This window comes from Gekko japonicus, unplaced genomic scaffold (genome assembly GCF_001447785.1).
Source record: "Gekko japonicus isolate JY-2015 unplaced genomic scaffold, Gekko_japonicus_V1.1 scaffold316, whole genome shotgun sequence".
Classification (NCBI taxonomy): Eukaryota; Metazoa; Chordata; class Lepidosauria; order Squamata; family Gekkonidae; genus Gekko; species Gekko japonicus.
In genome coordinates this window covers 1-12,855 of record NW_015169784.1, presented here as the reverse complement: position 1 = coordinate 12,855, position 12,855 = coordinate 1, and the positions used below count along the sequence as shown (strand labels likewise).

Sequence of the window (12,855 nt, the reverse complement as noted above, 5' to 3'; positions counted from 1 at the left end):
TACAGTGCATCACTTGCCCCAGCCTGAGCGTTCCTATCTACACCTTGTGGCTAATAGCCACCAATGGACCTCTGCTCCATATGCTTATCTAATTCCCTCTTGAAGCTGTCCATGCTTGTAGCCACATAAACCAAGTAACTGGAGGAAAAGGCCTGTGATGGGGTACACTGGTGTACTGGGAGAGAACAAGAAGTGTGCTGGGAAGCCAAAAGTGCCTAGCCACAAAGGATGCTGCCCACTGTATCTCTGCATGATTCACTATTATAGGGTTGCCAACTCCGGGTTGGGAAATTCCTGAGGATTTGGGTGTGCAGGCTGAAGAGGTCAGGGTTTGGGGAAGGGCGGGACCACAGCAGGGTATAGTGTTATACAGTTCACCTTCCAAAGGAACCATTTTCTCCAGGGCACCTGATCTCTATATTATGGAGATCAGTTGTAATTCTGGGAGATCCCCAGTTGAATCGCTACTGTGACGGCTTGTTCTGCTGTCTCTCTACTGCAGGTACCAAAGTATGCTAAAATATTTCCCGCCTCGGAGGAGTGTGCCTGTTAGGTCTCTAATTATATACAAAACATGAGGCATACTCAGAGCAGTGATTCATGCATATAAGGGATGAGGTCCTCTGAGGCCCGATAATTCCTGCTCTTAGACGCCTAAGCGTAATTTGTTAAAAGTGTAAGCGCGTACCTCCAATTTTAAACTGAGACAAAGAAAAGAGAAAGAATATGTTAGCTACCCCTCATAAATCAGCTAAAATTAATCAAGGGGTTATGAGGTGACCGTTGGACTTGTGGAGCTGCTGAAGCGAGCTTTATACATATGCGTTAGAGATGCAGAATACTGGGAAATGATTTCTAGAGCTTTTACTCAAAGAACAGGTAAAGAGTTCTTTCTCTCCTTCAGAATGCTTCTTGATGAATTCTGTAGATTTACTTCCCAAAGATACTGAAGAATTTGTTTTAAATGCCACAACCTTGGCAAGATTAGTCTGACTAGGACGGTGAACTGAAGTTAATCAGGTCTATATGATCTGTTTACAGTACTGCAGATTAGTTTGTAAAGCTGGGTATACAACTTTCATTTTTCTGAAGAAATACTGCGTGTATGGAGAGAGAGAGAGAGAGAGAGAGAGAGAGAGAGAGAGAGAGAGAATATACCAGAGCTACGAGAAATCTGGGGAAACGGGCACGACAGCACAATTAAGTGGGCACACAGCCACGCAAGCACCGTATGACACAAAGTGACCAGGGTGTAGTCAAGCCTGTACTAAAGTCTACAGAGCATTTAACTAAAATTGGGGACAGCGCCAGCTGTGGGGAGTGGCTCAGTGGAAGAGCCTCTGCCGGGCATGCAGAAGGTCCCAGGTTTAATCCCCGGCATCTCCAGTTAAAAGGGTCAAGTGGTAGGCGGTGTCAGAAACCTCTCCCTAAGACCCTGGAGAGCACCTGCAAGTCAGAGCGGACAATACAGACCTCGATGGACCAAGGGTCTGATTCAGTATAAGGCAGCGTCATGTGTCCATGTGACAGTAGAGCGGCTTGAGTGCTGGACTAGAGCGGGAGAGACCTAGGTTCAGATCTCCACACTTTCCATGATCTTGTGATACTCAAACTTTCTCTGTCCTACCCTCCCTCACAGGGTTACGGAGAGGATAAAATGGTGAACAGATAACCATGTACCCTAAGCCACCTGGAGGAATAACAGGATAAAAAAACTATACTGATAAGACAAACAGATATCAACATTTTAAAAAGATACTGCCCTGACCTGGATAGCCCAGGCAAGCCTCATCTCGTCAGATCTCGGAAGCTAAGCAGGTCCGACCCTGACAAGTCCTTGGAAGGGAGACCTCCAAAGGAATACCAGGGCTGAGATGCAGAGGCAGGCAAATACCAAGCCGCCTCTCTGAAAACGTCCAAACCCCGGTAGGGGTCACCAGAAGTCACCATGACTTCCAGGCAATGTTCCCTCTAAGCTGTGGAGTCTTGTGAGCAAAAATTCTACTTTGTGAGCTGCTGGCATTAAAGTTGTGAGTGAGCGATTTGGCTACTGCATGAATTGGTTTGCTCTGGAGCCCTCCTTCCTGAGCAAAGACAAAAAATGTGTGAGCCCAAGGCTAAAAAACTCTGAGCTAGCTCACACTAACTCAGCTTAGAGGGAACACTGCTTCCAGGTACGCAAGCACACAAACAGAAAAATGCATTTTAAAAAAAGGATACTAACAGTCCCATATTCTCCAGTCCACCAGTTAAGACCCTCTTCTCAAGCCCAGCGTTGGTAACATGAGGACCTCTGAATTTAGGAACCCTTTGAATTTAGGTTGAAGAATCTTCTCCCCATAAATAAGCTAGAACTTAGCTGACTGATTAAAAAAGCTTAGTCGTTGCTCAAGATTATCGGATCACAGGAGCTCTGAAAAGGAAAGTAAGTAAGTAAAGAAGCTCGCGGGCTATAGCTAAAAAGAAGGAAACCACAATTATCATAGGTGGTTGTTCTTATAACACACTGGATACCTCCGGTTTTTGAATAAGTAGAGTAAGTTCATACACACTGTGCGGTACACAGCACTGACTGAGGGTGTTAATTAGAAGAGTAGCCTTAAGATTAAAGAAGTTTAATATAGTTATGTATGGTCACCAAGAATCTGATCACAGATTCTTTTTGGTTCACAGTTAAGGTAATACTTATAATGGATATCACTTGTACTTCTTGGCAGGATATACTGTATTACACATGTAGTGCTTGAGTTTTTCTTCCTCCTTTTGTATTTAAGTGTATTTTTAAGTAAAAGAATAAAAACAAATTAAAAAAAAAAAGAAGGAAGATGTATATTTGTAAAAAGGAGATCTACCGGCTGAGACGATTTGCTAAGTAATGGTTAAACTGGACAGAGCCAGTCACTGAAAGATTCTCCAGGGTGATCCCCGGCATCTCCAATTAAAAGGGTCAACTGGTAGGTGGTGTCAAAAACCTCTCCCTGCGACCCTGGAGAGCCCCTGCAAGTCAGAGCAGACAATACAGACCTCGATGGGCCAAGGGTCTGATTCAGTATAAGGCAGCGCCATGTGTCCATGTGACAGTAGGGCAGCAATCTGTGGCTACACTGGCCATAGTTCAGAAGTTCAGTCTTGGGGGCTTGTCTGCATAAGCGTCTGGAAAATTAGGGAACAGCCTCCACAGAGTGATAGTTAGGACAGAAACTGTGGCTTGACGCAACGTGTGAAGATAGTCTGGAGGAAGATGGGAGTAGTTAGGTAGTTCTAGAATTTGCTTAAGCTTTACACGCGGAGGTGAAGACGAGGTGGTCTTTGAGAAGACGTGGTCAGAACGCACACAGAGAAGACTTCCAGGGGGGGGTGGCGTAATGGAACCTTTTGACCTGTGCGCCAAAAAGCAATAGAAACAGTTGCTGTTGCTTTACAAGATGGACCATCAGACCAAGGGAAGCTCAGAGCAATCCAGATAGCGAAAAGCTCAAAGAGCAAGATACCAGCCCAAAACCCCCAAGAAACTCTCCAATTCCAATGATGCTAGAGCAAATGTAGGCATGATGGACAGAGAGTGTTTGCTTCCTCCCTGCCATCCTGGGGGGAGGAGGAGGAAGAAGAAGAAGAGGAAGAAGAAGAGGAGGAGATTGGATTTATACTCTGCCCTTCTCTACCCGAAGGAGTCTCAGAAAATCTCTTTTCCCTTCCCCTCCCCAGAACAGACACCCTGTGAGGTAGGTGGGGCTGAGAGAGCTCTCTTGAGAACTGCCCTTGAGAGAACCACTCTGAAAGAATTTATGACTGAGCCAAGGTCACATCAGCACCTGCAAGTGGAGGAGTGGGGAATCAAACCTGTTTCTCCCAAATTAGAGGCTCTCTACTTCTCCTGAAGCGACTGGCCGGCATACTTAATTCCCATGGGAGAGGTGATATGACACCTTTAAGATTCTTGTAACTTGATTGTTTACTGTTGTTACTGTCATGTGGCTGCTGTGCTTAATAAGCCACCTTGATTTGTAAATCTAACCAGATCTCTGCATGGTTGGTCTTGCTCTTGCCAGAAGCCAGAAAAGAGCCTGTGCCACTGTGACCAGCACAGCAGAGGTAAGCACCGTGTAACGTGTGCCCTTCCCTGCAAAAGATGAGGTGGGTGGTGACCAGAGGAAGGCCTTTTTCAGTGGTGGCCCCTCACCTTTGGAATGCTTGAGGACTGGTGTTATGAATGTCATCCCAGGCTGCTGAACGCTGTTTTATGGCTTGTTTTTACAAATGATCATTCTTACGTCATTGTTTTCGGTATGGGGTTTTTACTTCAAGCAGGTCTCTGGAGAGGAAGCCCAGAAAAGTTCCAAATAAATAAATAAAGCAACTAACCTGTCCTTGTTTCGCTCGCTCTATTTCTGCGGCATCCAGATTGCTGTCGAGCAATTGAGCATGCAAACCCTGTGGAGGCAGAGGAAAAGGTGGTCTTTCACGGGACAGAGCCAGGATATGCTACATAAGCAGGAAAACCCCGAAGATTCTCTCCCTCATACCCTCAGCTTCCATACGGCCAAATAAAACCATGAGCAGTCCAGAGAAGTTCCCACTTAAGTATGCGATTCTTCCCAAAGCCCGTACACACAGTGATTTGAGTCCTTTGCAGTCCAGTCCACCAAACTTCCCTGACAGAATCAAACTAAAAAGGTTCATCCCCTCCAGTATTTGGTCATCAATGACAGAGAGGGTCCCCAGTTTAGAGGGTAAATCTTCCCCAGAAAAAGTTGGGGCCTAAAATCACTCACTCACACAAGAGCCTTCCCAGTGCTAAGTGAGATGGCCAGAAATCTCTGTGGCATTCTCTTTTAGTGCTGAGGAGAATGTCAAAAAGTTGTGAGGGAAACCTCAAGAGCAGGGGTCATTTCCTGCAGGAGTGCACAGGAGCGGAGCTCCAGCAATAAAGAGCCCAGGGGGCGGGCACATGCAACAAGCCCCACCCCCTGCTCCCAGCAGCCCTCAGTCAGAGCAAGAAGCAGCCAGGTACATTGCAGAGCCCCCCCCCGGCCCCCCTGGTCCAAAACAGTCCAGTGGCACCTTTAAGACCAAGTTTTATTCAGGTACAAGCTCTCCCTCCTCTGCGAGGACAGATCTGCACGTCCCCCGTCCCCCCCAATAGCTAGCAATCCAAAACAGTCCAGTGGAGCCTGAGCGGTGGGTGTTGCCTTCTGACACATTACTGGTGATGCCAGGGGGTGTGGCATATGCAAATAAGTTATGCTAATGAGTTATGCTAATGAGCTCCTGCACCTCTTTTTCTACGAAATGACCCCTGCTCAAGAGCAGCATTGGATTTTGGCTGGGACAACCTTCAGCTTTGCCCAGGATGCAGTTACGCCTGTCATGGCACTGGCTTACGGACCTCCCTTCTGGAACTTTCTGAGAGTGTGAAATGAGAAGTTACCTCCAGTGTAATGCCAGTAATCACATCCAACGGATCTATAACATTTCCCAGTGATTTACTCATCTTCCTGCCGTGGGCATCTCGGACAACAGCGTGAAGGTAAACCTGGAAGGAGGTGCCACAGAAAGAGGATAAATAAGGGAAGGGGTATGGAGAGGCCCATCAATGGGCACTATACTTGGGGAGCTTTGGGTGCCATAACAGAGCCCCTCTCTCACCTCTCTGAACGGCAGCTTCCCAGTAAGCTTGAGGCCCAACATGACCATGCGGGCCACCCAGAAGAAGAGAATATCGTGCCCCGTCTCCAGGAGAGTGCCGGGGTAAAAAACCTGAAGATCTTCACTCTAGAAGAGAAGAAAAAGGGAACTGTAGCAAAGCTGAAAGAGACCTGGAGTCGAGCAAACACCAAACACGTGCCCCCCCCCCCACTGCCCATCCCCTCCTCCGCTCGACAGCCTAACTTACAGGGTTTGGCCATCCAAAGATGGAGAAAGGAAACAGGCCAGAGGAGAACCAGGTGTCCAGGACATCCTCGTCTGGAAACAGGACATGAGAATCAGTGGTTAAAAGGACAGAAAGGAAATGGTTCTATTCTGATGCCATTCATTCAGAGAAAGAACACAATTCCTAAACAGCTATCACTGGCTACTAACCAGGGCTATTTTTGGGCAGGAACGCACAGGAACGGAGTTCCGGCTGGCTCCCAAGTTGGCCACACCCAGCAGGAACTCATTAGCATAATAGGCCACACCCAACAGCAGAAACTCATTAGGATTGGCTACATTAGGGGTGTGTGGCCTAACATGCAGAGGAGTTCCTGCTACAAAAAAAGCCCTGGGTTTTGACAACAAACAAGGTAAACAGAATAAGAAGCAAAAGATGGGTGTGGCTGGATAACCACACTTCTGGTAACATGGGGTGTGTGGCCCAATGTGCTAATGAGCTGTGCTGTCAGGGGTGTGGCCTAACATGTGAATGAGTTCCTGCTGTTGGGTGTGGCCTATTATGCTAATGAGTTCCTGCTGGGCTTTTTCTACAAAAAGAGCCCTGCTACTAACTATGACGGCTGTCTGCTCCCTCTAGTACCAGAGGCAGTATGCCTCTTTTTACCAGTCGCTGGGGAGTGTGGGTGGGAGGCGGCTGTTGCAGTCATTCCACATGTGGGCTTCCTAAAGGCAGCGGGTTAGCCACTGTGCTGGACTTGAAGGGCCTCTGGTCTGAGCCAGCACAGCTCTACTATATCCTTAACTAGAGGGAAGCCTGAGGAAATGGGGAGAACAGAGCCTGAGGGGGGGCTGTGGATCAGTGGCAGAGCATCTGCTTCGCTTGCAAAAGGTCCCAGGTTTAATAATCCCTGGTATCTCCTGGCATAAGGATCAGGTAGTAGATGACGTAAAAGACCCTCAGCCTGGGACCCTGAAGAGCTGCTGCCAGTCAGAGCAGGCAATATTGACCTTGATGGACCAGGGTTCTGATTCGGTACCGGGAAGCTTTGTGTGTTCAAGCAGAGCTGTAACAACCTTGCTAATTCCCTTCCTGCATACCCCAGTCCTCCGTACCTTGCCGGAGCGAGATCTTATCCGGGGTCACATTGAAGACGTTGGCAGCTTTCTCTTTTGCTTCTTGCTCGCTTCGGCCGCTCACCCAGTACTTGCCGTCAGTATCCTGAGAAGAAGGCAAAAGGATAACTGTATGCTATCGTGGAGTCCGGTCAGAGTATCCATCTTGTCAACTAAGGTTTTTATGGATTAACTGGCTGAAAGCTAGAAGATTGGCTTTGTTACATTTGAACACATTTCCTGGACATCACAACTCCAATGACACAAGGGCATCATTCCTCTGATATCTGAGCTAACCTAGGGGTTAGAGTCAGTGCAAAAATGCCACTTTTGCTAGCGCTCTTGTATGAGCAGAAATGACAGGAACAGATTCTGGTAGCGACTTGGGCGAAGCATTTTTAGAAAGTGGGGATGGCTATGTGGGGCTTTTACTCAACGTGGCTTCTGATTGGTGGATCAGATTTTTAAAAACCATTGCTTTGGCAGCAGCTGCCACCACAGCACAAGGATCTTCCTTGTGACTTTAGATAAACTGTGGCAGCCATTTTGTGGCTGGCTCCACCTTCTGCGGCAGCCATTTTGTGGCTGTGCCCACCGTGCTACATCAGAATTTCAAAGGTGCCTGCAGGCTCAAAAAGACTGGGGACCCTTGGGACATTCCATTCACTCACAGGTTTTTTTGTAGGTCAACCCGAGCCTGTCATTTAGAAATTTAAAAGCAGCAGCTGCAGCTGCATGTGCATTCTCTCCTCCTCAGGGGTCATTTCCTGCAGGAGCGCACAGGAGTGGAGCTCCGGCAGTAAAGAACCCAGGGGGCGGGACACATGCAACAAGCCCCACCCCCTGCTCCCAGCAGCCCTCAGTCAGAGCAAGAAGCAGCCAGGTAAGTTGCAGAGTTCCCCCCCCCCGGCCCAAAACAGTCAAGTAAACAGTCCAATGGCACCTTTAAGACCAAGTTTTATTCAGGTACCAGCTCTCCCTCCTCTGCAAGGACAGATCTACATGTGTCCCCCCCCCCCCAATAGCTAGCAATCCAAAACAGTCCAGTGGAGCCTGAGCCTTCTGACACACTTCGGGTGATGTCAGGGGGTGTGGCATATGCAAATAAGTTATGCTAATGAGTTATGCTAATGAGCTCCTCACCTCTTTTTCTACGAAATAACCCCTGCTCCTCCTTCAATCCTGTCTTTAGCCACAGGCTCTTGGAGCACATGAAGAAAGCTGCATATCTGCTTGTATCTCCCAGATGTTTCCTCCCACCATCACCCATTCCACAACAGCTTGGTAGTTTATCTTACCTCCCCTGGAGGGACTGAGGAGTCATTAATGGTCACAAAATATGCTGGGATACGATGGCCCCACCACAGCTGTCGAGAAATGCACCAATCCCTAGAGTTGAAGCATGAATAGAGATTAATTAAAGGGGAAATGGTGGTGAAATAGTAAAATTTGTACCACACCTTTCTACCCTCATCATGAAGTTTCTGGAGAGTCTGAAGGTTCACACACATAAATACCCAAAGTACACTACAAATCCCTCTTTTGGGGGAAAAACTTGAGGGGAAGGAGGCTGAGGAGAGAAAGAATGAAAGAACTGCTATGGGTGAGGATAGGCATGAACCAGCTGATGAACTAAAGTTCGCTGGTTCGTGGTTCGCAAAGCAATGTTCACAAAGTGAAGAACCACCACAAACTGTCATGAATTTTGATGCAGTTTATGGCAGTTCATGAAGAGCAAACCCCTGCTTTCTGCTCTTCACAAATACACCAGTGGCAAGCAGAAAACAGGGGGTGAAATGGTTCAGAGCCATTTCAACCCCTGGTTTCTGCTCCCCACAGCTTTTTGCAAGGAGCAGAAAGCAGTGGTTTAAATCGTCCCTGTTTTCTGCTCTCTACAAAAAGCTATAGGAATAGAAGGCAGGGGTTTAAACTTTAAATGACTCACAAACTGATACAGTTCACAAAACAACCTCCTGGTTCGCATGGGTTCGGCCATGAACCCCGAACTGAAAAAATGTTGTTCATGCCCTTCCCTACCTATGAGTACTTGATCACCCAGACCAAAAAGTAGGTTATATCACTCTGATTCATTCTGGCTCAGAACTCCATAAAATAGATTCACCCCAGCAATAATTGAGAAGAAGCTGGGAAGTTTCCTGGTAGGAAAGGGGAGGAATGTTTTGCCAAACTTTGTGAGAAAGCAAAGGACGGACTAAGGAAATTGCTCATGGGTCTTCCACCCTCTGGAGATGGAGCAGACAAATCAATGGAGACATGAAGGGTCTGATTATCTTCCCTCTGTCTACTTCACCCAGTTTCCAAAAGGATGCTTACTGCAGCCATCATTCTTAGAGATTGGGCAATAACCTCACCTGATATTATCCATCCAGTTGAACCAGGTTTTGAGGTGGAAGTCTGGCACAATGCGGAGGTCACCTCGGCGCACTGCCTCAGCAGCCCCTCGGGCCATTGTGTCACAGCGCACGTACCACTGGGGCTTCAGAAGTGGCTCCACCACATCTTTGGAACGGCTACAGTGATTGTAAGGAGAGAAACATGGAATAATCACAGGCCCATGAATACTGCTGGTCCAGCAGCTCACCAACTGGCTTTCTGTTAATCGTTCATTTCACCAAATAAAGTGTCCTAGATGTCTCCTTCTCTCCCACATACCAAAATATTCTTCCACTTGTTCATATACTCCCCCCTTCCCTCAGATGGGACACTCTTTTATCTTCAGGTTCTCTCTCAGGAAGCTAAACCCACTCTTTGTTATCATCCCTTTTTAGCCCTGCATCCCACTATCACTCTGCTTCAAATCCTCCATGTTTCTGGTTACAGACAACCTTGTTAACAGCTAGGCCCCAAACCTGTCACCCAATTCAGTCTTTTCCTGACACATAAAAAGATTGTGTTTTAATGGAGAGTTAGCAGTTCCACTGGTTTCGCTCACTGTTTGTGTCAAAAGCTCCCAGCACATTAAAAAAAACCCTCAGATAAGAACATAAGAACATAAGAGAGAATCTTTAGCTGCATGAGTTTCTCCTCTCCCCACTCTGGCCCCCAAATCTGCATTCTGTAGTGGCACAAATCTTGGCAGTGCTAGACTTAAAGCTTTGTGTCCTGAATATTTTAATAAGCTTTGGCAAAGGAGCTTACAGTGAGAAAGCGGCGGACTTATCTTCTCCTCTACACTGAGCAAATGTGGAGAGAAATAGGAGAAAAGCCCAACCTCCTGAATAACTTCAGTGAGGATTTATTAATGCTTATTTCATGTGAACTAAGAGTTCGGACAGTTTAGGACTATGAGCTGTTTTTCTAACACAGTAATTACATACATCTCCCCCACCGCCACCATGCCACAGGACATGTTATAAATCTAAAATCTGGACTCTGAAGCAATTTAATATACCCCCAGCATCCCTACTACATTTTAGTCAAGGTGCAGTTAATGGGGGGAGGAAAAGTTTCAGAGGCCATTTTGGTTTGCAGTAGAAGAGCTAGATTCGAGTCTAGTAGCTCCTCAAAGATTCCTGTGATATTCAGGGTACAAGCTTTTGAGGGCCAAAACTCCATTTGTCAGATATGGTTTCCTCACCTTTTCCCTCAAAATTTGAAAAACAAAATGCTTCATAGCATTTGGGTCTCTCTTCAGATTTTCGAAGTAGTGTCCCAGCTCTGCCCGATTATACAGAAGAACATAAGAAAAGCCATGTTGGATCTGGCCAATGGCCCATCCAGTCCAACCCTCTGTGTCACATAGCGGCCAAAACCCCGGTGCCATCAGGAGGTCCCCTAGTGGGGCCAGAACTCCAGAAGCCCTCCCACAGTGCCCCCCCCCGCACCAAGAATACAGAGCATCACTGCCCTAGACAGAGTGTTCCCTGTATGCCAATAAAAGGTATTTGAATTTGAATTAGACAGAATGTTCCCTCTATGCCTTCTGGCTAAGAGCCACTGATGGACCTTTGCTCCATATTTTTATGGAGCAGTCTATGCTTTTAGCTGCCACCACTTATTGCATAATCCTTCATTGTGATGCTATTACTGCTAGGTAGCAGCCAATTTATTCCATAGACTAACCATTCGTTAAAAAAAGGTTACTGGGTATGGCAAAAGCCACTTTTAGCCTCAGATTTCTTATTCAAGAATGCAGAAATTGGCCATTCCAGCCTACGTTATTCCTGTACCGCACAATCTCTCCTCACCTGCAGACTGGTACCACCATGGGGTTGTCCTTCACCTCCTTAAAGTGCCCCTTTTCCTTCAGAGCTTCCAACACTGCTCGACGGGCATCAAACCGCTTCATGCCCTGGTGGGAGGGGCAGGAGAGGGGGGAGGTGAGAATTAAGATAACTGCATGGCTGGAATGCATATATGGGTCACCTAAACCCAACACCTTATCACCCATGATCCCCCAATGTCACACACTCCTAATTAGGACAAGCCAAGCTAACACCATCCCACATGAATAGGGCCTAGACCTAAACAGAATCACAAAGTTGGAAGGGACTTCCAGGGTCATCTTGTCCAATGCAGGAAATTCACAAATACCTCCCCCTCCACACCCACACCCACTGGCCCCTGTTCCACGCCCAGAAGATGACCAAAAAACCCCCAAACCCTCCAGGATCCCTGACCAAACTGCCCCGGTTCCTCTGAGCCCTGGCCCTGTACCCTGCCCATTCCCACTGGTACCAAGAAAGGAGGGGGCACGTTGACAAGATAGCCGTTCTCATCCATGATGGTGACGAATTCGAGCCCGTGACGCAGGCCGACCTCATAGTCGTTTGGATCGTGAGCTGGGGTGATCTTCACAGCACCTGAAGGGGGAGGCAGAGAGCAAAGGTTTTCACGAGGGTGGCGGCCCACACAGATCAGGAAGTATCTCCTCTACTGCAACCTGATCTTTGAGTTTACTCCCCAACTGCTCCTTTTGCACCACAAGTGGTGATGTGAGGCTGGATGGATGCTCCTTCTACCCTTCCATCAGAAAACTCTGCCAGAATGGCAGACCGCTGACTCGGTGGAGCTTCTCTCAAAACAAAGGCAAGTAACAACGAGACCTCCTATGAACCCATAAAGCTGCCTTATATGGAATCAGACCATTGGTCCACTGAGGTCAATATTATCTACTACTGTCTACACACACACACACAAACACATGAAGCTGCCTTATACTGAATAGGACCCTTGCTCCATCAAGGTCAGTATTGTCTACTCAACTGGCAGCAGCTCTCCAGGGCCTCACACAGAGATCTTCCACATCACCAACTGCCCAGTCCTTTTACCCGGAGGTGCTGGGGATTGAACCTGGGACTTTCTGCATGCCAAGCAGATGCTCTGCTACTGGGCCACTCCGCCCCTCCCCTAACACACACAGACACAAGATTGCCCAGGAATGCACCTTCATGTTCAATGATCTCAAGGCACCCTCCATAGTAGGAGGTTAAAAACAACACATTCAGAGTGGTTGCTTGGCAATTAGGGATAGAAAGGTGCACGTGCTCCTGTCTCTCAGCCCAACACATACCAGTTCCGAACTCCACGTCCACAAAGTCATCACAAACAATAGGCAAGAGCCGCCCGGTAAAGGGGTGAAGGACCCTCCGGCCATGCAGATGCTGTGAACAAAATTGGGAAGATGAGAAGGCAGATGCATTTGCAGTAGCTACTTTCCCAGACTCTTAATATGCCCTAGTTCACTGCGCCCGATGCTCCTCCTTCAGAAAATGCCTCCCATCTCTCTCCCCCAATGTAAAGAAGCACCTTGTTCTGGAAGTCTTGAATCCCAGCCATGCCTTTCTGTCACTATCAGTTCCGTCCCATATCTGAGTTTCTCTTAAGTCGAAGAACGGTACACTCCTT

The 12,855-nt window shown here is 47.6% G+C and overlaps 1 protein-coding gene across 1 annotated transcript in view; it reads right to left on the bottom strand.

The window, feature by feature from the left end:
• The window catches only part of VARS (valyl-tRNA synthetase), a gene marked incomplete at its 5' end in the record, with an annotated part of 22,085 nt that extends 9,474 nt beyond the window's left edge, over positions 1-12,611 (bottom strand). The window contains 10 exons of the mRNA XM_015416891.1: positions 4,363-4,431; positions 5,429-5,533; positions 5,647-5,772; positions 5,894-5,964; positions 6,988-7,093; positions 8,286-8,376; positions 9,360-9,518; positions 11,196-11,299; positions 11,686-11,810; positions 12,521-12,611. Coding sequence (XP_015272377.1) covers positions 4,363-4,431; positions 5,429-5,533; positions 5,647-5,772; positions 5,894-5,964; positions 6,988-7,093; positions 8,286-8,376; positions 9,360-9,518; positions 11,196-11,299; positions 11,686-11,810; positions 12,521-12,611 — 1,047 coding nt within the window. The remainder of the gene's footprint in view (positions 1-4,362; positions 4,432-5,428; positions 5,534-5,646; positions 5,773-5,893; positions 5,965-6,987; positions 7,094-8,285; positions 8,377-9,359; positions 9,519-11,195; positions 11,300-11,685; positions 11,811-12,520) is intronic.
• Positions 12,612-12,855: the final 244 nt, after the last annotated feature.